Genomic DNA, 27805 nt, shown 5'->3' with positions numbered 1-27805 from the left:
AGAATTTCTATGGGCTCACTCACTTGGTGATAGTCATTTCTTACTCAATAAATAAAATCTCTATTTACTACAGGGTTATTCCATTGCTCCCCTGAGGAATTTTAGATTACACACATTTTCTTATTTACAGAGGCCTGACTCAAATTTACAACTTCCTTTTAAAATAAGTTTGGTGAAAAGATGACAGTGACTAACTCTGATTCAGTGAAATTCAGGAATATGTAAAAAACTGAAACCAAGATGTCTGGCTCTTCTATCATATCAGTATAAAATGGGGAAAAAATAAGTTTGACTTTACAGTTTTATCTGTGAAGACCATTTCTTAACATATGCTTAACATCTGATTTTTAAGCAGATTTTAAAAATGGTTAGATTTCATTTGAATATATATTTAATTATATACCTATATTTAACATCTAAGTGTTAGTTAATTAACACAGTTGCTTTTGGTACTGTAAAACAAGTTATGGAATGTTACAATTGATAGCTATCCATGTAAATCAAGTTCGTCAATAAGCTGTTTTTGAAATAAAACTGTACATTTCATATTCAAATGCTGTGCTTCAAATTCTGAGTCATAAAATTTGAAGTTCTGGCAGATTTAAAATATTTGATTATGTTCCAGCTATTTGAAAATTCTACTGAAGTCATCCGAGTTTACTGTGGTGCTGAGTAAACATGGTTCAGATTTGGCTGTAGAAAAACATTTAGTGACAACATTCAAGGAGGCATCATCCCCCCAACACACACACACAACACAAGGAAGATTGTTATTCATATTTTATCGGTTTGTTACAAAAATACAGTATAAAATCAGGAAAGACTGTTATCGAGTTGTCCTTTTGCATTAGGAGTTAGCAGCATGTCTATGCCAGCAAAACAGGACTTTAGCAGAGTGGAACATCAGGCAGAAGACTTGTGAAACCTGTTCAAGGAAAACATTTTGGAAATATGAAGGGAAGGGAAAGGCTATGCTAATAGTTTGAGCAATGTCCTTCTTTTCATTTGCCAGCTCAGGTTAATTTGTTTGTTTAACATGATATACAGCCAATTACTGAAACTTTTCATAGGTTGGTTCTAAAACTCTTCACAATTAAATCAGAAGACATTTGAATAATTGTTCAAAAACTATATTGACCAGCTGTCAAACCTTCATTCAGTTTTGCAGAATTTAACCTTGGAAGGCCTTTTTTAAAAGATGAAGTGTGCAATGAGATGGGATAGTAGCTCTTTTCACTTAAGAGAAAGACTCCTAGAATGAAAATATTTAGTTGGCTCTTTTTTAAAAAAAAAAATGTTTATTTTTTCGTAGCTAAGACAAGGAAGTGTTTCAGTGGTAATATGTCCTTGAAACGCAAAATGCACTTTGCTGTCAGTGAAGTCAAAAACGCAGCAATAACTATACCCCCAACCACCCCCTTTCTAGACCCAAAGTACATTACAGGCCCAAAGGACCGCTCAATGGGAAGGCTGTGGTTTAAAAAGCTGTCTTTCGTCTTGTTCTAGCTTTTGCTTGGACAAAAATACCGTCCGCCATCTAAACGAGTTCACTCCACCATCAAAACCTCTTGAACCGCGCTTGGTTTCCTTGGGTCACTCTCGGCTGCGTTTTTTTTTTTAAGGGTCTTTCCTCAATTTCTCGTCAGCAAGAGCAAAACCGACGCGTAGGTTTTTGCCCTTCCCCCGCCTCCGCAGAGAGGACAACTGGCAGGGCCCATTCCTCCGCGTTTGTTTGGGCGAGAAGGCTCCGTGAGAAAACGCGGGCAGGCAATGGAAGCCCGTCCTATTGGCGCGCCTCCGGCTCTAGGCTGCAGATCCTCCTTTCCCAGGCCCCTGGGAGAAAGGAGAATCTCCTCCGACGCTGTTTCCCGCCTTTCTCTTCCTAGGACGAGGAGGCAGGAACAGAGAGTCCGTGGATGCTGGAGAGGACGTCTGTTGGACCTTTGCTCCCGGAAACGCTGGCCTGTTTTCGGTCTCCAGCTGCAAGAAGGAGCAAAGAAAGAAATGAAGGCACGCGGGTTGATCCAGCGCTTCCCTGCCAGGCGCCAACCAACCTCTATGGCAGGGGTCCCCAAACTTGGCAACTTTAAGACTTGTGGACTTCAACTCCCAGAATTCTCCAACCAACTATGCTGGCTGGAGAATTCTGGGAGTTGAAGTCCACACATCTTAAAGTTGCCAAGTTTGGAGACCTCTGCTCTGTCGCAGCAGCCGGACACTCGCCGGGGTTTCTCATGGGGAAAATAAAATCAAGGTCCCAAAGCCTGTTGGGGTTACTCGTGGCATAAGTCTAGTTTTCACGGAAGGGAAGAAGCGGTGCCTGTGCCATCTCACGCTGCAGATTGCTCCCTTTCATACGAGACAAGTCCCTGCACGTGGAAACGAAAGCTCCCCTCCTAGCTTTTCCCCTGCAGTGCTAGTTTTTCTATCGATGCCGGCTGTTTTTCTTTGTTGCTGTTGTTTTTCTTTTTGTTAAAAACGCTTTTTTTGGAAAAGTGCTAGCTAGCCTGAAATGGCAAAGCAGGCTCAGGCTTATCAAGTCAGTGAGAAGATATGCCCGGTTTTAAAAAAAAAGATATTCCGTTGGTTTCAGTGGGATTTAATAAAATATATATTTTAATTAAATACATTACAAGTTAGAATGTCTCTACTTGAAACCATTATGTACATACAGTGGTCCACTGAGGAAATAATATTGAACTTTTTTATTTCTACTCCCACCTTTACATAAAGCAGCATTTACAGTAAAAAAAAATAATCAAAGAAATTGCTGTGCTAAAAACATACTATTCTTCATTATGTCTGACCAGTCTGCTTTTTTTGAAAATCTCAGGGAAAATAAAACTCTCCAGCAATTCAAGGGACACTAGCACAATTTTAAAAGCTGTGCTTCACCTGGCATCCTTTACTCAGCCCTTGATAATTGATGGGCCTGGAAGGAGTAATCCTTTGTGTAAACTGATACAGTATCTCTTTTAGAGTATTTGCTCAGATAGTTTATTCACACATGCAATCCACTACTTGGAAGCAGTTGACCAAGACTGAGTATGCATGTTCAAAGAAAATAAGGAAATTAAGGAAATTTGGGGCTGGGATCCAAACTCCCATGGAAGAAGGCTCTTCCCTCATTTGGAAAAAAAACTTAATCTTTGTCCTTTGTGTCCCACAGAGTATTTTAGAATACATATTAATTTCACTTTCAGAGCTGTTCCATCAAAATATTCCTCCAATTTTATATCTTTGTGTTTTTACCTTCCTAACTCACCTGAAATAATTCTAGTTCCATTTACCTGCAATGAGTCCTTGGTCTGAATTTATTCTTATCCATGCTAAAGTGGGTTTATTAAGATGTTATTACTCCTGGCATGAACCTCTGAAGCTTTTGTTATGTTGTAATTTTTTATTAATATATATTTATTAAATTATGCAGATTATGCCTTGTAGGTTAGAAATAATAATGTCAGAAAAAAGGCAGGTGGAAGAAGACAAGACTTGTGAAGAACAAAAAACCGCTTTGAGGTACCCTCTAGCTGTTCCTCACATGGCTTTAATATCTGTTATCGGAGGAATATTTCTCCCTCCTAGATATTTGTAAAACTGAGAAGCACTAAAGATGCATTATACTTCTGTGTTTGATTTTTAAAACCTCCAGCATTCATCCTAAAATTATTTACTTTGAAATGAGATCTGCTAATTCTGTGAACTTGTTTCAAGTGAGTCATTACTATGACTTCTTTTACTCATTTCCTACATTAAAAGCAGGCATGTAATGAAGGCATACTTAGTGTTCAAATACTGTTTTTTCCAATAGCTCACTACAGTTTCAGCCTGGCCCCATATATCTGTCAGAAAAGACCAAGGTCAGGGAACTTGTTTCACAGTTCTCTCCCAGAATGAGTATTCTGCTTCTCATTTTGTATTGTCATAAGACTTTAGAATTGAAGCATGGCTTGGCTTATACTGACTTCATCTATTGGAAGATTGAGGTGGGCGTTCTCTATTATGGAAAGACAACCCAGCCCCATGCATTCAAGCTTACTTCCCACTTTTCTGACAGAACTTTGCAATTAAGAAATTAACTGAAATATTTTTTTTCATATCCTTGTAAAATTATTTTATCCTAGCTAGATGGCAGCATCTAAGTCAAACTTTGCTGATCTCAAACAACTACTCTGGGTGGGATTTGATTAATATTTGGACAGGAAACTACCAAGAAATACCATGGCTACAGAACAGGCTGAGAGTTACTTTTTTTAAGTTATTTTTTTAAAAACCAGATCTGAACTATTATCATAAAAGGCTATGAAACTACAGTTAGGTCTATGAGTCCAATGACTTTTTACTTTAGATTATAAAGTTTTATTATTCTTTGCTGGAAGACACATGAAAAGCAAGGAAAAATGCTTCAAATAATGAGTTTTACTTTCATCCAAATCTATTAAATGAGATCATATACATTCGTCAGTATGGCTTTATTATCTTCTCAAATGCTATAATGACATACAATGATCAGCTGACATATTCTCATTACTCTATTAAATAATTAAAGGGCTTGTTAGAAATCACATTTTCCTGCTTGGTCTTTTGAGATTTTGTTTTCTTATATGGCAGACAAAACAAAAGGGAAGAAGATGAGCTGGAAAAAGAAAAACTGTACAGAATTAAGCCTGAATAAAAAGTGCCCTTTTTGCTCAGGCCCCTGAATACTCATTCTTATCTCTGACTGAATAATATCTAAAGAAGCAGTTTTACCAATGTCATTTGTGTATTTAAGACTTCCTTCATGAATAAACTGGATATTTAATTCTCAGCTAAGTCACACCTTTAAAAGCTACTTGTATATGGATTAGAGCCAATGTAAATACAATGTAAATAGAAAGGAAGAAAAACAAAACAAGGCAAGAGCTGTCAACACAATTGTCAACACAAGAAAAGTCAGACCAACTCTACTTTTGAATTGATTTAGAATCCCAACTCTAATCTTCCAAGGAAGAAATGATTTGGTTTGAGTGGCAGCAGTGCACAGGGATGTACAGCAGGGGACAGTTCCTCCGAAGCATTTTGTTCTACCAAGGTAAAAGGGGAACGTAACCATGAGGGATATTTAAAGCAGGACATAGAATATAAAGTAATAGACCTATAATGGGACCTGGTCTTCTAATCTAACCACCTGTTCAAGCAGGAAACCCTATACTACACTAGTCCAGGCAAATCTTGAAAACCTCCACAACTTCTGGAGATAAGGCATTCCACTGATCAATTGTTCTCACTATCAAGAAATTTCTCCTTAGTTCTAGGTTGAATCACCCTTTGATAATCTTCCATCTGTTACTTCTAGTCCTGCCCTCAGGTACTTTGGAAAATAGGTCAATCCCCTGTTCTCTGTCAGAGCCACCCCCACCCCCCCAGGACTAAAGCACTACTATCATATCACCCTACTCTGCCTCTTCATTAGACTAACCATACCTACTTCCCTCAATCGCTTGTTTAAGCTTCAGTGCCCTAATCGTGTTGGACCCTCATATAGCTATGAATGAGTGCAAATATCTGGGAAGATAAAAGTGGACAGATACTCCTATAAGAATTGTTCACTGACAGTGGCATTTACACTGGGATATACCTTCATTAGTCGGAAAACTGTACAAAGGTCTCTGCTGCATTGGGGACAAGATGTTTAGATTAATTTGTTTAATTGTATACATTAATGGGGCTAGAGTTTTATTAGGAGAAAGCAGTGTTCTTGGATAATTATTGTTTTATTTATCATTTTAAGCTACAGTTTTATAAGCCTACAGTTTTAGGTGCATCAGGAAAATGCTGAAATAGTTCATTTGCAAGACACTAAGTCCCAATGCCGAATATTACTTGGATATTTTCCTGTTATGGAAGCCCATTGCACAGTGCTTTCAATGGTTTTGCTGCATTCAATGGTGGCTGAATTTGACTTTTAATTAGAAAGGAAAAAGAGCCTATAGATAGATATATAGACACACTTTGAGGCAGTTTGTTAGTTCCTGAAACACAAGAGTTGGGTCTTACTTTGATGCTACCAAATGGACAATAGAGAGGTTTGGTTTACACTTTCCTTAAATAGTTTCCAATTTTGATAGTGACAGTGGACTGATGTGCCTACCAATATATCAAACTGATTGATAACCAGATGATATTTCAGATTATAACTGTAGTTGGAACATATCTGGATAGGACATTGTAAGCAAATAGGACATATAAGGAGATTAGATGAGCCAAAGGAAGTTCTGGTAGCACTATGGGAATTTGGAGACTGAGACTGAAAGAGCTGTCCTTTGCCCCCAACATTAGAAGGAGATGTCACCAAGTATAACAGAAATGCAAGGGATGAAAATAGAGGAAGAAGCTTCAAGTTTTTGCAGATGGCAATATATATCGTTAAATTGTACAAGGGTCACCATTTACTCAATCAGTATGGGGTGGATAGCCTTGGTTTTTCTGACAAAAATCCAGGAATGGATAGGCAACACCAAGCATGTTAGGTTTCAAAAGACACTAGAAAGATGGTTCTGTGAATGAATCATAAAGTCAGATTGTAAATTCCCAGTTTCCCCTAATATAAAGAAATGTTTATCTACACAGTGGTTGAAGCTTTCCTCCATAAAGTACGTTACTTTGATAGCAAGTATTGTGCTTTGGGGTGGTACATTTCTAACTCGGGAGTTATCAACCCAATCTGAAATGGTCAAATCTTAGCAAAGCTTTAGGAAGCATCTTACTTCCTAAGAAAACCCACCAGAAAAGCAAAATGACCTCTCTGCTACTACTATTGGCAACTGAGGATACAGATTTTTGCCATGCAAAAGCTTTCTAAGCTTTTCTAGAATTGGGTGCCTCCTTTCTGTATTATTTATTGGATATGAATGAACCCTCTGTGATCAAACATCACTTTTGATCAGTAACTGAGTTTTGATTGCCTTCGGAGTTTATATATCACATTTGTTTTGAATTGGGACTACAGCCATGGCAACTGCGTTTTGTTTCAAGAAGATTCGTTCTGTGAGATGATGTTATTTTGTGCTTTCAAAATATATCCATGGTCCCTGCTATCATTGACGATTCATCTGGCCAAAGTGGATAGTTTAGGAAAAGTTCTGATTGCTCTTTTGACAGGATGGTTTGCCTTTCCAGGAGCAGGTACAAGTCTGCAGCTTGGTCCTACTGTGAAGTTCCAGGTGAAATGGAGGCTGCAGGTATTGCAGTTGGACCTGATTGAAATAGCTCTCATAAGAAGGTAAGCAGGCAAGCAGTGGTGACATCTCATGACCCTGCTGTTCAAAAGAAGCGGGACAGCATCACTGCCAAGACTAAGGCCCTGAGAATACAAGCAGAGGAGGATTTGGCAGGTGGCTGGAGATATATAGTTTAGTAGGAGATGCCACCCAGAATAAGATGAAAAGTAGGGGGTGGGGTGGATATCCCAATTGTTTAAACAGATCTCAACATATGTAAAAAGGTTTTTTAGAAATGTTTAGAATGTTTAAAGGATTGGGCGCATTTTGCAACTTCCACGAGTTGCAAAAAACTTTTATGAGAAGCATGACATTAATTTGTGGAATGAAGGAGATCTGCATACATCTAGACATTTGCCATTCTGCAAACCTTGGGTAAACTAAATTAGTTAGCACTAAATGCTCTTTTATGATATATGAGGGTTCTTCGGATCTGTAATCTAAGATTATAGGTCAGTGGTCCCCAAACTTGGCAACTTTAAGACTTGTGAACTTCAACTCCCAGAAAGCAGAGCTGGCTGAGGAATTCTGGGAGTTGAAGTACACAAGTTTTAAAATTGCCAAGTTTGGAAACCTCTGTTATAGATAATAGGGCAGAGAGAAGCCCTTTGGGCTTGAATATCTAATCTATTTAAATTAGGCAACTTAACAGGTAGCAGTATAGGAGAGCGCTCCTCAAATCAAGAAGGGATGGCCAAAGTGTAGGAACAGATTTAATTCTGTCTTGATTCACCCTTGGGCTAATTGTGGGACAAAAATTGGGCAGGGGGTAGGACTGGAAGACTTCCAAGGTCCCTTCCAACTCTGTTATATTCTGTATTCACACCAGGACAGACCTCAGTAGCAGCTCTCCTCGGCATTAATGGAAGTAAGTGCAGTTCCTGTATTAGTTGGAATTTACTTTCATTTTAAGTTTTATAGGAAAAAGAGAGGAGTGGGTGATTTTGATGTAAATGGATTGTTAGCTTTACAGTTGGTCAGTACAGGTAGTCCTCGACTTATGAACACAACTGAGCCCAACATTCCTGTTGTTATGCAAGACATTTTTAAAGTGAATTTTGTCCCATTTTGTGACCTTTCTTACCACAGTTGTTAAGTAAACCCACTGCAGTTGTTGAGTTAATAAAACACTGCTGTTGAGTGAATCTAGCTTTCCCATTGATTTTGCTTGCTAGAATGTCACCAATGGTGATCAAATGACCCCAGGACACTGCAATCATCATAAATATGAGTCAGTTGCCAAGAGTATGGATTTTGATCACAAGACCATGGGGGTGCTGCCGTAAGTGTGAAAAATACTCATAAGTCACTTTTTTGGTAATATTGTAACTTCAAACGGTCACTAAATGAACTGTTGTAAACTGAGGACTACCTGTACTTGAAAGGTGTATTCAGTAGAGGTAATCTGGAAAATTATAATGAAGCACAACAAAATTGCATAAGAATCTTCAGTGTTATATGTATAGATTTCACGATGTCTATATTATTTTAGAATTTCCGGGATCTATAGGGTAAGTTCCTAGAGTTACTATTCAGAAAATGGTAGAGGGGTAAGGCTAAGAAAATTTTAGCCCCCAAAACTCATGACTGAAGTGAGGTAATAAGTGGCAGGCCCCTTTGTCATATTTTTGCTGTCTTCCTCATGCGTGAGGGCATAATTGATATTAGGCCTGAGTTATTAAATTGTTTCTGCTGGCTCCGTTTACAAACAAATGGCACTTTATTAATTTTGTACACATTGCCTGAGTCGTGGAAGGCTTTCAAATAAAACAGCAGCCTCGCATAGCAGTATCCTCCAAGCCTGGCATCAGAGCTTCCCCCAGAGCAGTTTTGTCCTCTTGCCAAGTTTTGTTGGATTGTGCAAATTGCAAAGCCCAGCAAAATAAATATGTTTTTCACTGAGTTTTATCTAGAACAGATGATACCAATTGGAAGCTTAAAAAGAAACATACTTTGAATTTATGGAAGTTCATCTTCCTATCTAATCCCCAAACAACTAGGAGACGTTTAGGGAAAATCAAAGAACCTTCACTGCTTGTGAAAACCTTTGCTTACTGAAGTCAGTGTGCATAAGTAAACTCAAGTCAACATAGTGCAACCTCATTTAACTTGGCACTTCCTTCAATTCAATGTTCCACCCCTAAGCCTACCCTGCTTCAACATTTACCAGCAGTAAAGAAGCAAGGCTTACTGGAAATAGCAAACTGTTTGTGGCACCTACTAGATTTCAACAGGTGAGGGACATTTTAAAATGTAAAAGATATCTTTGTAGCAGGAAAAATGCACAAAAGCTATCCACCAAGATACCATAGACTGATAAGGCTGATTTTTTAAGAAAAATTATATTAAAGAAGAACAAGAAAGGGAAACTGGACCACATTTTCTTTAAAATAGTCTCTATTAATTTCCATAATCACATGGACCATACTGTTATGGGGGGAAAGGCTCAATTTGATATGCTCATTTCAAAGAAGCTAACGTTTCAGTATTAACATTTTAGGTAAAATTGTTGGTTTTAATAAATTATGCCTTTACCTCCTCCAAACTAAACAAATAGAGAAACTGAAAATTCACAAATATGCGAAATACCCAAGTAAATGTTACTCACACAACCTTCCTTCCAAATGAAGATTATCTCCCTGTGAATAGGGTGAAACCTCCACTCAAATCAAAAGCACTTTTATAATTCAGTGAATGCTCAAACTGGGTCAGTGAGGTAGAAATGCTGGTCAGGAAAAGCTAACATAGAATTCAAAGCAGAACTATTTGAAAATACGTCCTTCAGTGAAATTTAGTTCCTCCTAAGTATGCAGAAAAAGGTCATCTGAACATGGAAAAGAAGGAAAAGATACGTACAGGAAGGAAAGATGCATAAAACAACGTAATATCTAACATGCTCAGATTTTAAAAATAAATGTATTGTTTATTTTAATTCAAGTATTTTAAAAAGGTAGCACTTCTCTTAGTTTATTGGCAATGGAGACTTTAATAGGACTGACTAAAATCTTGATATTTTTATTGCTCTAGAAAATGTCTTTCTCTTTTGTTAAGATTAATGGTGGATTTCTTCCATGAAAACAATAAACTTCTGTATATTGAAATTATTATTATTTAAATAACTTAATTATTGTATTTATGAAGAGATGTGGTGTATTCTGCAGCTATTTATTTTTCTTTCATGATCTGCATAAATAAACATGAAATAAATGTTCCAATGCTACTTCGCTCAATACATTTTAAGGGGCGTTTAGGAATGACTAGAAGATTGAAGTTTTTGCTAGACTGTTTTTCTTTTGTATAAGCAACTGACAATTATAGTCAGTTATATAATCTTTTGAGTTAAAAGGTCTTTCTATTTGACTGCCTTTCTTTATAAAATATCTAAAAAAAAAGTCCAAAATAAATTTGAAATTGTACATGTAAGAGGAAGGATTTTATTGTATTTTGTTTCCAAATAAGCTCATACTGTATTAATGCGTCAGAATACAGTTGCCTTATTCTTTAGGTCAAGAGTATTAGCCATAGAAAATGTAAGAAATAATATACAGACTTTGTTCTATAGAAACGTGCTTAGATTTGCACCATACAGTCCAAATGATTGTCATAGGAACATTAAGAGATGAGATGTATGAGAATCGACCTGCTGCATTTGATTGGAAAAAGCCTCCACTTATAAATGCTTTATGTACTATCTGAAAGGCAAGAGCCATAGAACACAACCTAATCTTTGCTCAGGCAACAATGTTTTTTATATGGGCACCTTCCTTTTTATGTTCCTGTTTCCAACGTCTTAGAGACTACTTTCACATGTGCAGGACACCTTATTTCAGTGTCATCCATCATTGTCAATTATCTTGCAGTCTAAATGACATTTCAATCTATTACCCTAAAAGGGACCACACGCAGCTAGTGACTATTGCATAATAATTGTAAGGAAAATAAAAGGTGTAGCTGTTTTTTTTAGAAAAAGAAAAAAAAGAGAAGTAGCTCTGTGGAAGGGATAAAAAAACTATTTAGGTAGGATGGGTTTTCTTTTCCCAGCCAGAAAGCACCTCCAATTATTTAACTTCTGATAAATGAATAGCAACAGCACTTCCAATGAAAAGAAGTTCTTTCTGGTGAGGATAACAATAATTAACAAGAAATCACAGTGGCTGGTTTGTTTGTTGAAAGCAGACCAAGTTTCAATGAAGTTAAAAGTATGGAACATTTTCAAAATACACTAATTTTTATTTATTTTTAAAGAAGACAGGCACCCTTTTCCTGCCATCCTTTACTCAGTACTTGCTAACTGGTTATCTGATTGGCCTCCAATGAATAATACTTTTGTGTAGACCAATGCAGTGTCTCTTTTAGAATGTTGCTCAATGATACTTTATGCATATATAAAAGCCACACCTTGGAAGTAGTTGACAAAGACTGACCAATGCACTTTCTGAGAAAGGAACAGCTCAAGTAAAAAATCAGAACTACCAAAATGAATGATAAGAAGGATAAGAAATACAGGGGACATGAATGTAAAGTAGAAGCCTCTCTTTTTTTTTTTGCCACTGCCCAAGAAAGCTGTGCCTCCCTTTCATCCGTGCTTACCTTCTCTGGAGAGATGTTTGAAAGCCACAGTGGAAGCCAGTTCTGTACCATGAACAGCTACTCCAGGCCCGTGGTGATGAGCCAAGGGGTTACCTTGGGTCTGCCAGTGGTGATGAGATGGGCTTAGGTAGCTTCCTCCTGGCCCTCCATAAACGCCAGGTTGGTTTGATGATGGGTATGCACAAGGGGACAGGAAAGGACTCACAGCCGAGAGCCCAGGAGGGGCCTGCAAAAAGACAAGAAAAGAAAAAAATGCACGTGGAAAAATGGGGAGCTTTAGGAAGAGAGGTCATACTCCAGCATGGATTTGCCATTCCTGCTCTGATTCTAATTACACGAAAGGGGAAGTAAATTAAATTATGTTTTCAAGTTCACTTCGCTTCCAAATAAGGATCTAGAGAATGAAATTAAATTGAAGAGGAATGCAAAAAACCCTGCACAGCAAAACCTGCACTAGTAATTCTCGATCTCAGTTCATGCAGTTCGTGATCTCAGTTTGAATAATCACAGAAGCTGATGCAAGGAAATATATAGATTATCAGAAAAGGCGGTAAGTTTTATGAAATTACCAAGATGAATATATAAATAACAATAATCAGAAGCTGCTCTAGGAGTGTGCATGTGTCATTTCCCCCTCTGGCTTACAAAGCAGAGGCCTCAGTGGTTGCCAGACTATAATTTATAATATTTTAAATCTGATGTTAGGAGTAATCATTGCTATAACCACAATAAGTACGTATAATTCCAATTCAAAGTAGGCGACATTTGTCTTTGCTGGGGTCCCCACCCACTGCTTTTTGAAAGCAGCCAGCAGCCTTTGAGGGACAACTCTGTGTGTGTTCTTGGTGTAAAGACAGAAATCAAGCAGGATTCGATTCCCTCCACTTCAGCACCTGGTGCCATCAGCCTGCCAGTCCCTAATATGAGTTTGCTTTAAAAAAGAGAACTAGATTAGAATAATCATGTGGGGAATTTTTTTTACTGCAATTTGTTTTGTTTTCAGGGATCTTGGCCTAATGCTTGTTTACTGCTATTTCAGGGCATAGTTTTCCTTATACAATACATATCTTACAGGATAATCCCTGCTTTGCTTCTCCTTTCCCCCTTGCCCTGCTCCTCCCCCCCCCACTTCCTGGCCACAGACACAGCCCTGTGCAGCCCCTTCCCCTTATTGAATTCCCAAGGGGCTGGACTGTTGTTACCTGGGGGTATTTAATGTCTGCTTCTGCTGCTGATTTGTCAAGTGCATTGACACCGTGCCCGGCAGCAGGGAAGGTGGTTCTATTCACACTTGGCCAGTCTTCGAGTTTGGGAGGATAGGCAGAACCATCTGTCCCAGCTAAAACACCTAGGATGGGAGAGATTAGGGAATATATTAACAGCCAGAAAAGTGGTGGCCTGTCCCAAGACCCTCTGGGTCCCTAATGTACCTACTTCCTGGATGATAACTCACCTTTTCAGAGATCTCTGTTAAGCTCTATGAAGTCTCTAGAGGTCAATAAAAATAACCCATTAGGCCCCAGGGACATTGTCTGAGCCTCACATCAAATCAGAGTGATGGGGGCTTTTTAAGGATGCAGGCAAAGAGGAACCTCATGCCAAATTGCAGAGGAAAAGATAATATCAAACATTTGCTTTATTCGAGAACTGGAAGGAGATTCAATGGTGATCTCTTCCTTCCACCCCACCTCACCCCACCCCAGTGTTTGCTTCCCTTCTCAATTTTCCCTGAGGCTAAAGGGTTTAATGTTCCCTAAGACTAAAGGACTTGTATAAGATGGATTTTTTATTTTGCCCACACTGCAATGCCCTAGCCTTGTATAAAAATCTAGCAATAAATTCAATCCAGATTTATTTATGAAAGACTAATTCCAACATCACTGCAGATTCTGTTTGGGTGGGAAGCGTCTCAACAAAACATATCAGTGGATGGAAAGGAAGCTGAGCTTTCAGAAGACACTTGGGGTCACAAATGTCTTATGACCAACCTACATATTGAATTGGATCTGCACAGCAGGTAAAATTAAAGTCTGGAAATGAGAGAGCAGATCGTTCAAACTGCAAGCAGCTTTGGCTGGCATTTTATTTAAAACATACTTATCCACCTTCATGCCTGTTTCATTACATGAACCAGGTTTCTTGGCTCTTTTTTAGGAGACTCTCAAGAGAGTGTTATTATAAATGGAAAACAGGATTACAGTGAATGAAATGCAACGATCAGAAATGTCCAACTGCTTATGGAGTGAAAATGGGAAGGAGCCTGTGTTTGGCATCTTTTTAATAGAGTTTCAGCACAGTTAGAATTAATTTACAGGAGAAGCTGGTACTGTCTGACCATTATTACTTTTTTTCTTTAGCAAATTAAGCCTAAGCCATATAAATAGATCCATTAAATTGATTTTCTTTGACTGTTCTGGTTGAAGGTGATGGAACTAATTGCAACACATCCAGAAACCACTGGGAATATCAGAATCAAAGAGCTGATGGTCATGAATAAGGATACCTGAAAATATGTAATCTAAAACATGGAAGGCACTTTTGAAAACGTGACACGTTATCTGTTAAAAGGTATCTATTATTGAGTTGTAAAGAAGAACTTTCAAGCGTCTCTCACTGGTTTCATTTTGAAGCCGCAAAGTGGAACATTCTCTCCTTCACAAACTGAACAATTAAATGAAATGGCAACTTAAAATTTCCTAGTAACAAAACAATGTAGATAACCATAGTCTAAAAATAGAAGACTCCCTAACATAGTAGCCTCCTCTCTCTAAGAAAGAGTTTGTGGATAATTGGGATCTCAGCAATTGTAGAATCCATGAGAAGACAGAAATATAGAATGTAAAACAACTGAAAGACAAAGTAATAATATAAGAAGTGGAAAAGCTCTGTCAGATATTTGATCTTTCAGAAAATAATTGTGATATGAATTTGTTTCTTGAGACCACTTTTTCTTTTCCTTCTGTTTTTCTAAAGGGAGAGGGAAGTATAAGGGCTCAGAGTTTGTGGTTGGCAATCTCTCATCGCTACGAAAATATTTTCCACATTTTTTCATAAGAAGTTCAAGATGTCCAGGCCTTTTTTTGAATTTTGTCCTTCCAGGTTGTTATAGCAGCAGCAAAAGCTCCCAGGAAGCCATGAGACATTAAGCAATGAGCAACTATGAAGATGGGGTGAGAGAGCCACTTATTAAGCCCTACTTGGTTCTGAAGCTCAAACAGAGGAGGGCTGAGTTCTGAAGAGGTCTGAAGAGGTCATCTTCCACACCAGGCCTGCATGGCCCAGGCATCATGTCCTCTTCCCTTTATCTTGTAAGAGCGATTGACAAATCAAATAAATACTAAATAAAGGGCTGCCTTTTAGAATGGCTTGGAGAAGCAGGTCATTGCAAGCTGCACAATTATTCCTACTTGTCAGGAGATCGACAAACTAAGTAAAATATGTTCTTGAACTTGATGTGCATATCAAGGGCATTCATAATTTTGTTCAGAGCAGAAATGAGCAACAAAACTACTAAGAAATGTATAAAATATAATTGTGACTAAAGCTGGCTTGTTTTAGAATGAATATATTCAAAACCGGTTTGTTAAGACTTTCTGGGAATTCCAAAACACATGAAGTCAGATACACTTGAAATGTCTCTAGTTATAAGCCAGATCTTTTCTTCTGCCTTCAGTGGTGATTGAGGTCTTATATTAAATCCTATGACCTTAGAATAAAGGCTTCACATTATGCATGGCCTGTGGACATGCTCTAGAAAAAAAATATTAACCAGAGATATTTCTCAAATTTCTTGAGTAAGCTTCATTTGCCTTATAAGTGACACTGAGTTTCTATGAGTGATAAATATACAGTCTTAATGGGATTTCCAGGAGTTAAATTAAATAATTAGCCACCACACGCCTAAAACTCATAGTCGGGAATCGTGCACATGCATAAGACAAATAAAACACACACATGGTGTGTAGTAATAAACAGTACTTTCAGAGCCACGGCATTTAAATATAAAATTAAAGCAAGAAAACCCAGTGAGGATATCCTCAATTTCTACACAACCTGCCCTCTTTCTTAACTGAAAGAAAGGCACAAGACAGATCTACCTCAGAAAGTAGTCGTTTTACCCCCACCCCCGTAGGTCATAACTCTTTCTGCAAACCAGGGACTGCTTTTCTTGTTGTATTCTATCAATCGCCAGGCAAACTGAGGGTGGGTTATTAACCAGCCCGATAGAGACAGCAACTCTGTCCTTTCGGTTGCTAGAAGGGGCGCTTCTACCTGGCGTCCCACAACGCGCCCCGTTTCCTCCCTAGGCCCCTGAGGGTCGGCTCGGCTCGGCTCGGATCCACTCACCGCTTGGCTCCATGAAGGTGCGGATGCCTAGGATGTTGCTGACCGAGTGCGCGGAAGGCCAAGAGCGGGGGAGGCTGACGTGGGCCGCGGAGACGGGAGCTGCTCCGGCGTGGCCGCCCATCTTCGTGCCGGAGGCTGAGACGGCGCTGGGGTAAGGGTACTGGTAGATGTGGTTGTAGGGCAGGGCCGGCTGCGGGGCAGGTTGCTTGCCGCCGCCGCCGCCGCCGCCACTCGCGTCGTAAGGCGCGCCGGGCTGGGAAAGGCTGCCGATCTTGTTCCTCAGGATCCGGCTAATGGAGCTGACCGAAGGCACGTTGTACTTGTCGCAGACGCCGTCGGCCAGCAAGCGGTCCCGAATCTCCCAGGCGAAGATCCCCGGGTCGCCCTGCTTGTAGTCTCGGATGTGCTTCACCACGTTGGGGGTGGTGACGCGGGGTTTGCTCCCGCCGATGGCGCCGGGCAGGATGGAGCCGGTCTCGTTGTACCGGGCTAAAATCTTGCTCACGCAGCCGTGGGACACTCTCAGCTGCCGGCTGATGTCGCAGGGTCGGATGCCGAGCTGGGCCAGCTCCACGATCCGCAGGCGGATGGCGTTGGGCAGCGGCCTCCCGTTGACAAAGACGCCGCCGAGTTGGTTCACTTCGCCGTAGCTTTGCTCTGGAAAGAGCCGGAAGAGAAGGGGGAGCGAGAGCTGACTGAGGGCTTTGGCGACCCAGGCGAGGGAAGAAGGCAGCGCCGCCGGGGGACGGTGGGCCCAGAGAGATTGGGAGGAGGGCGCCGGTGGCTCGCGGCGCACGGCAATTTAACAGTTGCCTAGATAGAATCAGCTCCTCCTATTCCGAAAGTTTTTAAAGAATTACTTCTTTGTTTTAAATTTGACCTTATGGCTTGAATTCTGGCAACCTCTCGACAAAGTTCGTTTTACATGGAATGCCAGTTCCTGGGCTTTCCTATACATTTTTTTCCCCCTATAATTTCCCTGCCATTCAGGTGCATCCGCTGCCTTCACACCTCTAAGTTCTCCTGCACTTTAGCCCATTCATCGGAGGGCTTTACTAAGCGGGTGTCAACAATGAATCCTCATGAGTTTTAAGAAATTTCAAATCTGTGATGTTAACCAAAGCCAATGATCTTCATGGGTTAGGATTAGGGTTCATTGATATTAACCTATGGTCTCCAACGGAAAATGATTACATCTGAAATATAGAAACGAATACCTATCATTGAAAGATAACCGGGAATATATATGGTTCCTTAATAGGTGGAAATAAAAGGGCAGAGCTCCTTTGAGACAACAAAATGGGAAATATCTGAATAGCCAAATAAATCAGCGATCTTTTAGGGTGCTTTTGACTCCAAATTTTAAAAAACAGCACGATTTATGGAAAACAATTTACCTCCAATATCCAGCAGCATATTAACTGAATATATTTAGAATATATTTAATAGTCTTATACTGTAAGATGGCAAGCACATTATATTCTTATTTTGAAATATGTCTACATCTTAAATAATTCTGAAACGATGTCTTATGTAATAGGATGATAATTATAATGATGGCATCTATCTATAGATTTATATTATTTTTACTAAGTGAAGAAAAGGGCCCAACTTAGATGAGATGAGTAAAAGCTAGGACAGCAAATGGAATCACAATGGCTATTTGAAATCTCTAGGCCCAGAGAAGGTTTTCCACGGAATGGGGGTTGCTGGAAGAAGCAGCGGAAGTTCTCCAAGACAACTCTCTACTTGATCCGGAGAGAAGCAAGGCGGGACGAAACGGATTCCCCATCCAAACCACCTCTGTTCAGCCGCCACAAGGCTAATGCCGCCCGTGGGCACCCTATCCCTCATGCCCTCCCCCCACCCCCGCGCTTCTGGGGACCGGAGCGCCTCCCCACTTCCTACCGCGGCTGAAAGTGCGTCTTTGCAAGTCGGGAGCAGCCGGCGTTCCTTGCTAGCGGCTCCCTAGAAGTGAGGAGGCCGAGGATCCCCCTCCGCCTGCAGCTGCCTCCCTGCCAAAAAGAGCAAGAGAGCCCGGACCGCTTCCTCTTCCTCCTCCTCCTCCTCCTCCTTCCAACCCGCCGCCCGAGCGCCTGCCAGCCCTTACCCATGGCCGGCGAGAAGGGGCGCCCGCCGATGTCCGTCCGCCCGGCGCATAGAGAGGTGAGCCGCGCTATCGGGCGACTTGGGAGTCGAGGCCGGACTAGACTAGCCGCGCGTGGAGCTCCACGTCTGCTGCCGGGAGGGAAGCGTCGCGGCCCGTTTCAGTTCGGCTCAACTTGACGCGTCTCCCACGTCAAGCCGGAGGTGCCGCCGATGCAGCCCCGGCCCTTCATTGGCTCCTGCCGGCAGTTCCTGGTCCAGCCGGCCTGCAAGGGAGGCCCCGGGAGGTGGCTGCGGGGCAGGGCTTGGCTGGGTTCCGCCCCGGCGGGGCTCGGAGCTCAGCCCCCTCCAGCTGACTCCAATTCAGAGACCCCGGGCGCCGCGGCCGACGCCCCCGCCCCAACTTCCCAACACCCAGAGGCTCCTCCGTGGATGGGAGGGAGGGAGGGAGGGAGGAGGAGGTGCTCCCCCCGACGCTTTTTCAACGGGGGTGGGGAGGGCTTGAGCAAACTAATGTCCCTTGCGCTTTTCTTCAGGGAGAGAAGCAAACCTCTATTTGGTGGAGCCCCGTCTTTGACAGTTTTGCAATGGCCAAGGTGAGCCGTAGTCACCTGCAGGACGAAAGTCTGCGGCGCTCCCTTGCACCCGTGGCTGCGCCTCAGCAACCGTCGGGCGAATACAGTAAGCGCTTGCGGTCCGAGTGGGAGCCCTTTAGGGTGCACCTTCCTATTCATTTCAAAGGCCTTTGGAAATATCCGGGAGAGCGACCTTTCCTGCAAGGGCGCCCCACTTGTTTCTAGGGTTCCCGAGTTGAAGGTGCGTTGAAAAAAAGAAAGGGGGACGCTTCGCATGAGTTCCTTCCTCCACCCACGGAGGAAAAAAGCAAATAGCCCCCTTGCCTGGTTCTCATTCTCCCCATCCCACCACCCTGCTCTGCTTCAGGCACATCCACTCACACCCTGCAGAGATTAGTGTCCGGCAAAGCTACGGAGAGCCGGAAAAGATACTATCTCTCCACGAGAACCGTTCTGATTTCCTGCCGGATAAGGATCATCAGGTCTTTCTTCCCTGCCTCACTCCTTGCAGTGGACTGCGAGGCCGCAAGTTAAAAACTGCATCCCAGCTCAATTCCTCAGAATAACGGCGGCTTTAATAGGTCTCCAACTTCTTGACCGTTTTAATCATTTCTCAGAAGCACAATTTAAGTCACCTTTCTCCTGGGAAATTAAACTTTCGAACTCTTCAGGAAATGTGGATGGAAGGTTATAATCGCCACTAGTACCACCAACATCTGAAGCCTCAAAAAATGCGTGTGCGTCAAAGTATATAAAGGATTTGGGACTAATGAGGCACCCTTTCGAGCAAAATCCCTGCCCTGGAAATAATGAGGGTACTTACTGAGAAAAACCATGTATCTTATAAGGGCCCTTTTTTTCCTAAAGAATCTAGGTATAATAAAACGCAGGTTTTTGGAGCCTCTTGTGGGTATTAAGTTTGCTTTATTCGCGTTACTCTGGTGTAGGAGCGGCATGGAACGGAGTCCTGCAGATTCGCACTCCTGCGTGAATTTATCTCCCGCGTTTTCTTGCGGTAGTCTCCTCATTTGCACGCTTTCCCATGTGCAATTGCTTGATTAGCTCCGGACCGCCTAACCATCCTGCACTGACCGCTGGCCACGAGAGGCAGCCTTGTTAAGACTGTGGTGGCCTTCGGCAGAAGCAGCGAAGGCTTCGCACGGAAACCTGGTGGAAGGCGCTTCATGAATTGTGGCGTCCATGGGTCGCCGTCGAACCCGTTGCCTGGGACACTAGCGCGGGTTATTTGGAAATCGGGATGGGGACAAGGGGATGGGGCAGAAACGGACTGGAATGTTCTATTCGGGTAGACAGGTAGGAGAGAGAAAAGGAGAAAGGCTCGCTTCAGCAATTGCGCAACACTGAACTTGTTGGGAAGGCGAATGGATCGGGGTTAGGGCCACGGATTTCACGGATTTAACCTTTTTATTTGAAAAGACGCGTGAGGACTGGTCTGGTCACCTGTCTGCCTCTAGAAAAGTCTTGGGGCTTGATTCGGTCCCTAGATCTGCGGTTTCTTTTTCTTCTTTGGTGTAAACTTTATTTACGTGCATAACTTATACAGACAGAAAGTGGCAAAATGTTCCAGTCAAGGTTATCAATTATTTATTTTTGCAAAGCACACACTGTATACAGAGAGGGGTGGGGGACTCTTTTTAAAAGGAGTCAGAATGAGGAAGGCAAAGCAGAAATCAATGCATCAAAATAAAATTAGTCAGGCCCGAAATCCATCTTTAGCCAATTTCTTTCATGGTGACCTTTTTCACACCAGCAGCACTCTTGGCAGGTTTTTTTCTTAAAAATTGTTCCTATTGCTTTCCATTGAACAGTTAGTTATTCCGATTGCTTTCCAATGCACATAGCATTGTAGCCTTCGACGTTTCCTTTTCCTTCCCAGGGAGGATAATTCAGGGCCGCGCCTTCAGTGGAATCTAGTCCTTTCTCAATTTAAATGTGCACAGGATTTGCTCAGAATAGTCCTTGGCCTAGATTCTTTCCGTGGTGTAGTACAGCCTCTTCTTCCCCTGTTCGTTTTTATTTGGCAGGGTATTTTTGTTTTTTCCTCTTCCATTCTCGGTTTATTACATGGCGAGTTTGGTCACCTAAGGCTGCAGGGTCAAATCGGCCCTTTCTTTCTTGCCTTGAAAACCCGCTCGTGACTTTGATGACTTCGGACTGAACAAGCACCGGATTGAGCTTCCTTTGGACTGTTGTGGCTTGCGGCCAGTGGGCGGAAGGTCTTTCCGACAAGGGACGTCTTCGGCTGCGAACGCAGTTTCTCGGGCCAGTTTCCCTCGAGCCCTTTTGCCATGAATAAAGCTCAGGCAGGACGCGTGAGAAACTCGGGGCGGCTCGTCTTCTCCGAGGGCGGCTTTGCTTCTGTCCTCCGGAGGCTTCCCTGGGAACAACAGCGGCCCTGATGCGCCAAGCAGGCCCTCTCGCCCTGGATGCTTGGCACTTCCTCCCCGCCTTCTTCCTACCGCTTGCAGAAAGCTCCTCTTGCCGATCTGGATCCGATCAGCGCCCCGGTCTCGCCAAGTAGCCCCACAACGGAGAGGAGGGCTGGGCCGGGGAAGTTTTCCGCGGCGGTTGCTTCCCTCCCGCCTCTCCGCTTGCCTAGCGGGCGGCAGCAGCCCGAGAAGGCCACGGGGCTCCCCCTTCCTTCCCGCCGCCTCCCAACCGCCTGCTCCTTACCCATGGCCGGCGAGGAAAGGCGCCCGCCGAAGCTCGCCGGCCGGGCGCATCGAGGAGTGAAGCCGAGCTCCCCGGGCCAGCTCGGAGTCGCGGCCCCGCGGCCTCCCTTTCCGCCTGGCTCGACTTAAACGCAACTCGCCAAGCCGAGCCGGAGGTGCCGTCGATGCGGCCCCGGCCCTTCATTGGCCCCTGCCGGCAGTTCCTGGTCCGGCCGACCTGCAAGGGACGTCCCGGGAGGCGCGCAGCGGGGCAGGGCTTGCCTGGGTTCCGCCCCGGCGGAACTCGGAATTCAGCCCCCCCCCCTCCAGCTAATTCCGTCCCAGAGACCCTGGGCGCCGCAGCGGACGCCCCCGCCCCCACCTCCCGGGCCCCAAGAGACTCCTCCGAGGGACTCTAGAGGAGGACTTGAACTCCTCCCCCGCTGTAGCAGCCGCATCTTGTTCAGTGGGGGGCTCGGGTGTCATTTTCTCTAATCTCCTGGGGAAGAAGCCATTTTCCTTGGGGAGACCCCCCCACACCCACCCCCAATGCTGACATCCTGCAAGGTGGTTGGGATTGTTAGCTGTCACCTGCGGGACAGGTGCAGGAATCTGTCCCACGCAGAAGCACCCAGGAACGAAATGAGTGGAATACGAAGGTGCTTTGTTTGTAATATATATATATATATAAAGTTATTCCCAACAATTTCTGCCCTTTAGGAATTGCCTTCTTAGATTCCTTGGAATTCCTTTAAAAATTGCTCCCCCCTCCGTGGCAGTTCTGTTTTGAGATTCCTCCGGGCTCTGTTGGATTCCTCCCCCCCCCCTCCCTTTTCACACAAAACCAGCGGGAGAGGTGATCCGGTGATGAGAGCTGAGTAGTCACTCATACGCGGTGACAGCCAGCTTTACTTCTCCTTTTCATCAAACATAGGTGTGGCAGTCAGTGTTCTAGTCTTGCCTGACAAGATAATATACCAGGTGAAATCTAATAAACTGAGACTTGATTAGACAAGTCAGAGATAATGCTTGTGAGTGGTTCATCTGTCTGACGAAGTGGAGTTCACCCTATTTGGGAAAGGGACACACACACACAGAGCTACTTAGTGTGGGTATTTCTGGGTAGTTACTGACGCAAATGACCTCGTTAATTGCTCTGTCTGAACAAAACAGCTTTCAACCATTTTTTTTTCCACACTAAGGTAACACCAATCTGGCTATCCCAAATCCTTCAAACCTCGTGGTCTATCCCAGGCCAAGGGGAAACCTGAAATATCCTGCCCCAATAGATCAATTGGTGAGTATCTTTGATTCCTGTGCACAGTATCTGGTTTAGGCAGCCTGCTTTTTTTAAGTCAGGCTGATATTAAGGACACATGTAGACCAAGATAAGCCTTGCAACATCCATTCATATTTTACTAACGACTATTCTGGACTGTTGCAATGTGTGGAGCTGCTGCCTTTGACTATGACCCAGTCCCAGATACTCAATCCGAAAGAGAAGAGTAGCTAGCCAGTAGCTGCCCCACAAGTGAGAGTGGCCTTGGGAGTAAACTAAGGGCTTGCATAAATAGGATAAATGAGGAGTAATAATTCCAAGGTTTGCCTACCAAGACTCTGAGATTGCCATTGGACACCATTTCTCAGATGCCCCTCCCCTCATGAAGGCAAGACAGGTGGCATCTGAAGAGAGGGATGTCACCTCCTCTGTGGGACTCTCTTCCAAAGGATATCCTGTTCATTGGGCTCTTCTCCACAGTAGGTGAAGTGCGTTGGGGGAAGGAGGGAGAAAAAGAGAGGGGGGGAGGGAGGGAGGGAGAGAGAGAGAGAGAGAAGGGAGAGATCAAATTCTGACATTTTGATGTCAGAAAGCGATCATACAAAATCCAAATCTTATTTGTATGAAACTAATTTTTTTATAGGCCTTAACATTACTTTTTTTACGAGAAAATACTTTCCTTCCAACCTTGGAATTGTTTTCTGCCCCATTTTCTGCTTATAATTCCTACTTTCCAGAAGAGTTGCCTAATCTACCACTTTTTTTTTGCGGGGGCTTTGGGGGATTTATCCCCAGGACTCTGGAATGGGGGTGGGTGGGATGGGGAGCTTTGCTCCCGTTCGGTTCCTGCGCGAATTTATCCCCCGCGGGCCTTATGTGACAGCCCCTTTCGCTTGTGCAGAGGCTTCTTTAGCCAGGGACTGTCTAACCTCCCCTGCACCGATTAAATCCGCGACTTTCGGCGGAAGTTAAATAAAGCTTCGCAAGGGGAACCTGTCGGAAGAGACTGAATGAATTGAGGCAACGGAAGGGCCACTGAATTTCCAGGGACATCGGCGGGAGTTGTTTAGACATCAGGGGTGGCGATAAGGGGACACTGACAACCCCAGGCGTTACACAACAAGCATAACTTACTGACGTAAAATGACCGAAAGTGGCAAAGTGGTCCAGGCAGGATTTCCCACACATACAGAGGTGTATGCGTGTCCGGGTCCGTGTCTGTGTGTGAGGGTGTGTGGTGATGGTGGTGGGGTCTTTTTTGTAAGGGCTCAGAATGAGTGTACTCGGCGCGTCCAATTTAAAACGAGTCAGGCCCGAGGTGCATCCTCGGCGAATTCCTTCCTTCCACGCTGGGCTTTTGCAGGCCTGCAGCACGTTCGGCTGCTTTCCTTAGCAATCATTTTCAATTGCTTCCCATGGGTCTTACGACAAAGAAAGCGTGAATAGGATTGCAGTCTTCGAGGCTTCCTTTGCTTTCCGGGAGGGAGCAAACGGCTCCACCGGGGAGGATGGGCCAGGGCCGCAGCCTTTAGAGGGACGCATTCCTTCTCATTCAACCTCCTAAGGCGATTTTCAATGAGGACTAGAAACACGATCTTCTCTGAGCTGATGGGCCGCGGGCACTTCAGAGCACAGGATCCGGAGCAGAGAATCCTGCACGCTTGATTTCAAGGTGGTGCTTTTTTGGCCAGTGCTGTTACTGTCACAGTCACAGTCACTTCGCCAGGCCCTTCTTGAGTACAGTGGCTCTCACGGTGGACCCCACGAGCACCCGGTTGTAAGCAGGCGATTTCCACTACCAGCCTTTGAGCATTATTCCCAGCACCGGTTTTCCTCTCTTTTTTCTTTTTTAACTGAAGGAAACTAAGAGACGGGAGTTCCAGGGTTAACTCCATTCGTTTTTACTCTGCACCCTAAGCGCGCCTTAAATTGCAGCCCCTCCAGTTCTACGAGGGATTCTACTCCCTTTTTTCCCTCCAAGTTAAAATGATGGGAAACGACCAGGACGAGGAGATGATATGGTCCAGCCCTGAGTTGATCTTTCAGCAGGGTCTTGAGCTGGTCCGAAAAAATGCCCCAATATCAAGCCTGGGTCTCTCTCTCTCTGTGTTTCTCTCCCTCCCTCCCTCCCCCCTCCTCCTCAACCTACAAATTACTCCGAGCGAAAGTGCGGATTGCTCATGGCTCAATCAGGTCCCTAAGTAAAGTTATATCGGGAAAGGTCACAGAGATAAACCCATTTCCAAGGCCAAGTTTGGAAAGTGTTTGGCGCATCAGTGGCATTAAAAAAAAAATACTAATCTATCTTTGTATTTTCCTTCTTCTTGGGGAAAGCTTCCTAGGTGGATCGTGAAGTCCACCGAAGGTTGACAGCCGGTGTGGGGCAGTGGCGGCTCTGCGCGTGGGAGTCCTGGGTTCCAGGCTGAGCTCGGGGAGACTCCGCGGTCCAATCGGCTGCCCAACCTGCGAAGCTGAGGCGCGGGTCAAATGGGGTGCCTCGCTCAGAGACGACCTCGACCAAGAGCTCTGGGATGCGAGCTGCCGAGACGGTGGTGGCCTCAGCCAATGGAGAGGATTGGCAAGCAAGGAAAAAAAAACTTCTCTCGCAGAAATCCAACTTTTCTGATCAGCGCTCCGGGGGAATTTCTGCTTTCCGAAGAGTTGAATTCGGATCCTCCTGACTTTCAGTGACAAGAGAAGTCGGAGGAAAGCGTTCCACCCTGTCAGTCTCCCCCTTCGACTCATTTCACTGAAAAGTCAACGAAATCGCACCCTTAGGCACGCTGGATGAGAGGACGCCACTCCAAGGATGTGGCAGCGGGAGAGCGAAAAGGGTTTCCCCCGAAGCCTGAAAGTCTCTTGAGGCGAACAGAGGCAAGAATGGCCGCTGTGGCTTCCAAGCCTTGGCCGCGACTGCTGCTGCTTCGCCATCTGTGGCTGCCCTGGACACGCGTCATCTAAGACAGCGCAAATCCCAGGGGGAAACTATCCGTCCCGTCCCGTCCCGGCATCTCCAGATGGCCCAAGTTTGCCTTGGCTCCGTATTACTTTGATTTGAAGAGGGCGGAGATACGGGCAGCTCCAGCTTTGGCCCTGCCAAGCGCCTCTTTAAATGCTCTTGAGCTCAGCGGGGAGACGGGGGAGAGGCCCTCCGGTCTAGAAGTCTGGCAACCGGTCAGTCTCACCTGAGCACCAGGGTCCTCTGAACCAGGCTCCTTCGCTCACACCAGTTTAATTAATCAATGTTTAATTGTTGGGGGGCATTTCTGGTTTTTTGTTTTCTTACTGGTTGAGCTAGATTCAGCACCATGTTCATTTCCTCCGCTAATATAATTGCATAACTGTATAAAGAAGAAAGCATCCGCTCCAGAACATGATTTTTGCTCCTTCCTTCCTTCCTTCTTTCCTTCCTTCCTTCCTTCCTTCCTTCCTCATTAATCATCGTTTCAGGCTATCCAATCGGTTCGGATGGACCGCGAGGGTAAATCGCGACCTCCCTAAAAAGAACAAATGAAAAAAAAAACCCATGAAAGTCCATTTCACGTAATCTTTATATTCGCAAAAGTAAAAGAAGTTGCAAAGAAAGATTGCAAAGAGATGTGAAAGAAAAATGCGTGGTTTCCCCGACTCAATTCTTCCAAGGAGGGCATAGCTACAAAGGATTCGAGCAGAGAAGAGCAGTTTTTTGTCGCCCTCTGTCGGAAATCTGGCTCACTCCCTAGAAAACACTGTTGAAAATGGGACTTTCTAGAACTTCCTTTATGAGAATCCAGAATCCCGACGGGGGGGGGGGAATTCTCCTATCTCTTCTGGATGCCTACAGGCGATTCCAGACGTTGCTCGAAGACTCTCTTAATTTCGAAAACCTCCCCATTCGCTGGCAGAGTTGCCAAACGCAGGAACCGTCCGGGGTTTCGGAGGTGCTTTGCGAAACTGTGAGGAAGGTTCGGGAAACGGTGGATTCGTTCCGAATTCTCCTCTCTGCCTCTTGCCCAGAGCGTGGAAAACCAAAACGCTGTCCTTTCAAACCCCAATGAAAGAGTTTTTGAGAAGGGTGTGTTGTTGGTTAACACAACTTAAAATCCTGCAGCGGTTGGGCAACCTGTTCCCAGCTCTGGGAAGTTCCAGTTTCTCTTATTCTCATTCTCTCAGGCTGGCTACCCCAATGGAATGGTCAATAGCTAATGGCCATCCATCTTTAAAAGGTTGTATTTTCTAGCTGTTAGTGTCTGTGGGGCAACATGTTCAATTGACGATTTTGCTGAAGATTACTGGAAAGCAAAACCTCTTTATAAGCAGAAGGAAGATGTGAGCACCAAGCAGACAACGAGTATAAGGACTATTTTGTTGTGAATCTGTTCTGATCCAGGATTGTAAGACTGTAAAGTGCTCAGGATTCAAGAATATTTTTGCCTGTTTTGTTCAATGCAATCAAAGGCCTTTCATCGCCTTCTCAAAAAAAAAAAAAAAAGACATTGATATCTGTGAGGGAAAGATCCTGCAAGGACTAATTGCTCCAGATCAGAAATTAAGTTTCTCATTTAAATCCGTAACTCTTTAAGTGCTATGGAGTCAGATTGGATTCCTGGGAGTTGCATAGATAAATGCTTCCCATCCAGTCTTGGGAACAATTGTCTTTGTAGAAATTCTCGAGGTAGTTTACAAGACACAAATAAAGCAGTTTAAACAGACCTGAGTGATATTTCTTGCTACAAAAAGATATTTTGCAAAAATGTTCGTTTCGTATGCTGCAAAGAACTAATTTACATCCATGTTTTTAATGCTCCACTTTCGTGCACGGATTTAATGAATTGCTGCTGGGACATTTTGCCATCCCAAAAGGCACAAAATAGGTGCAGAACAAACCTTAGCCCAAGTGCTCCCACTCCTTGCCCCCAAATCACAGCTGGTCAGTGTATGTATGTGTGTGTCTCTTCCCTTAAGACTGCTAGAGATGGGGAGCAAGGGTGAATC

The 27805-nt window shown here is 43.8% G+C and overlaps 1 protein-coding gene across 2 annotated transcripts; it reads right to left on the bottom strand.

The window, feature by feature from the left end:
* Positions 1-765: 765 nt before the first annotated feature.
* On the bottom strand, positions 766-21806 carry PAX1 (paired box 1). Of its 2 annotated transcripts, none has more exons than XM_087930647.1 (5): positions 21575-21806; positions 16200-16856; positions 13055-13200; positions 11853-12078; positions 766-1980 (listed from the first exon to the last, which is right to left on the bottom strand). In XM_087930647.1, the coding sequence occupies exons 1-5, from the start codon at positions 21576-21578 to the stop codon at positions 1883-1885; spliced, it is 1131 nt and encodes a 376-aa protein (XP_087786773.1). In that variant the 5' UTR covers positions 21579-21806; the 3' UTR covers positions 766-1882. The 2 variants fall into 2 exon arrangements, with proteins under 2 accessions (XP_087786773.1, XP_087786772.1); XM_087930646.1 differs by lacking the exon at positions 21575-21806 and adding an exon at positions 18310-18624.
* Between the last annotated feature and the right edge of the window lie 5999 nt (positions 21807-27805).

Source organism: Pseudonaja textilis, chromosome 3, assembly GCF_049901715.1.
Source record: "Pseudonaja textilis isolate UNSWEBS1 chromosome 3, rPseTex1.2, whole genome shotgun sequence".
Taxonomy (NCBI): Eukaryota; Metazoa; Chordata; class Lepidosauria; order Squamata; family Elapidae; genus Pseudonaja; species Pseudonaja textilis.
Note: the sequence above shows the minus strand (reverse complement) of the source record. Positions and strands in the feature narration are given on the sequence as shown.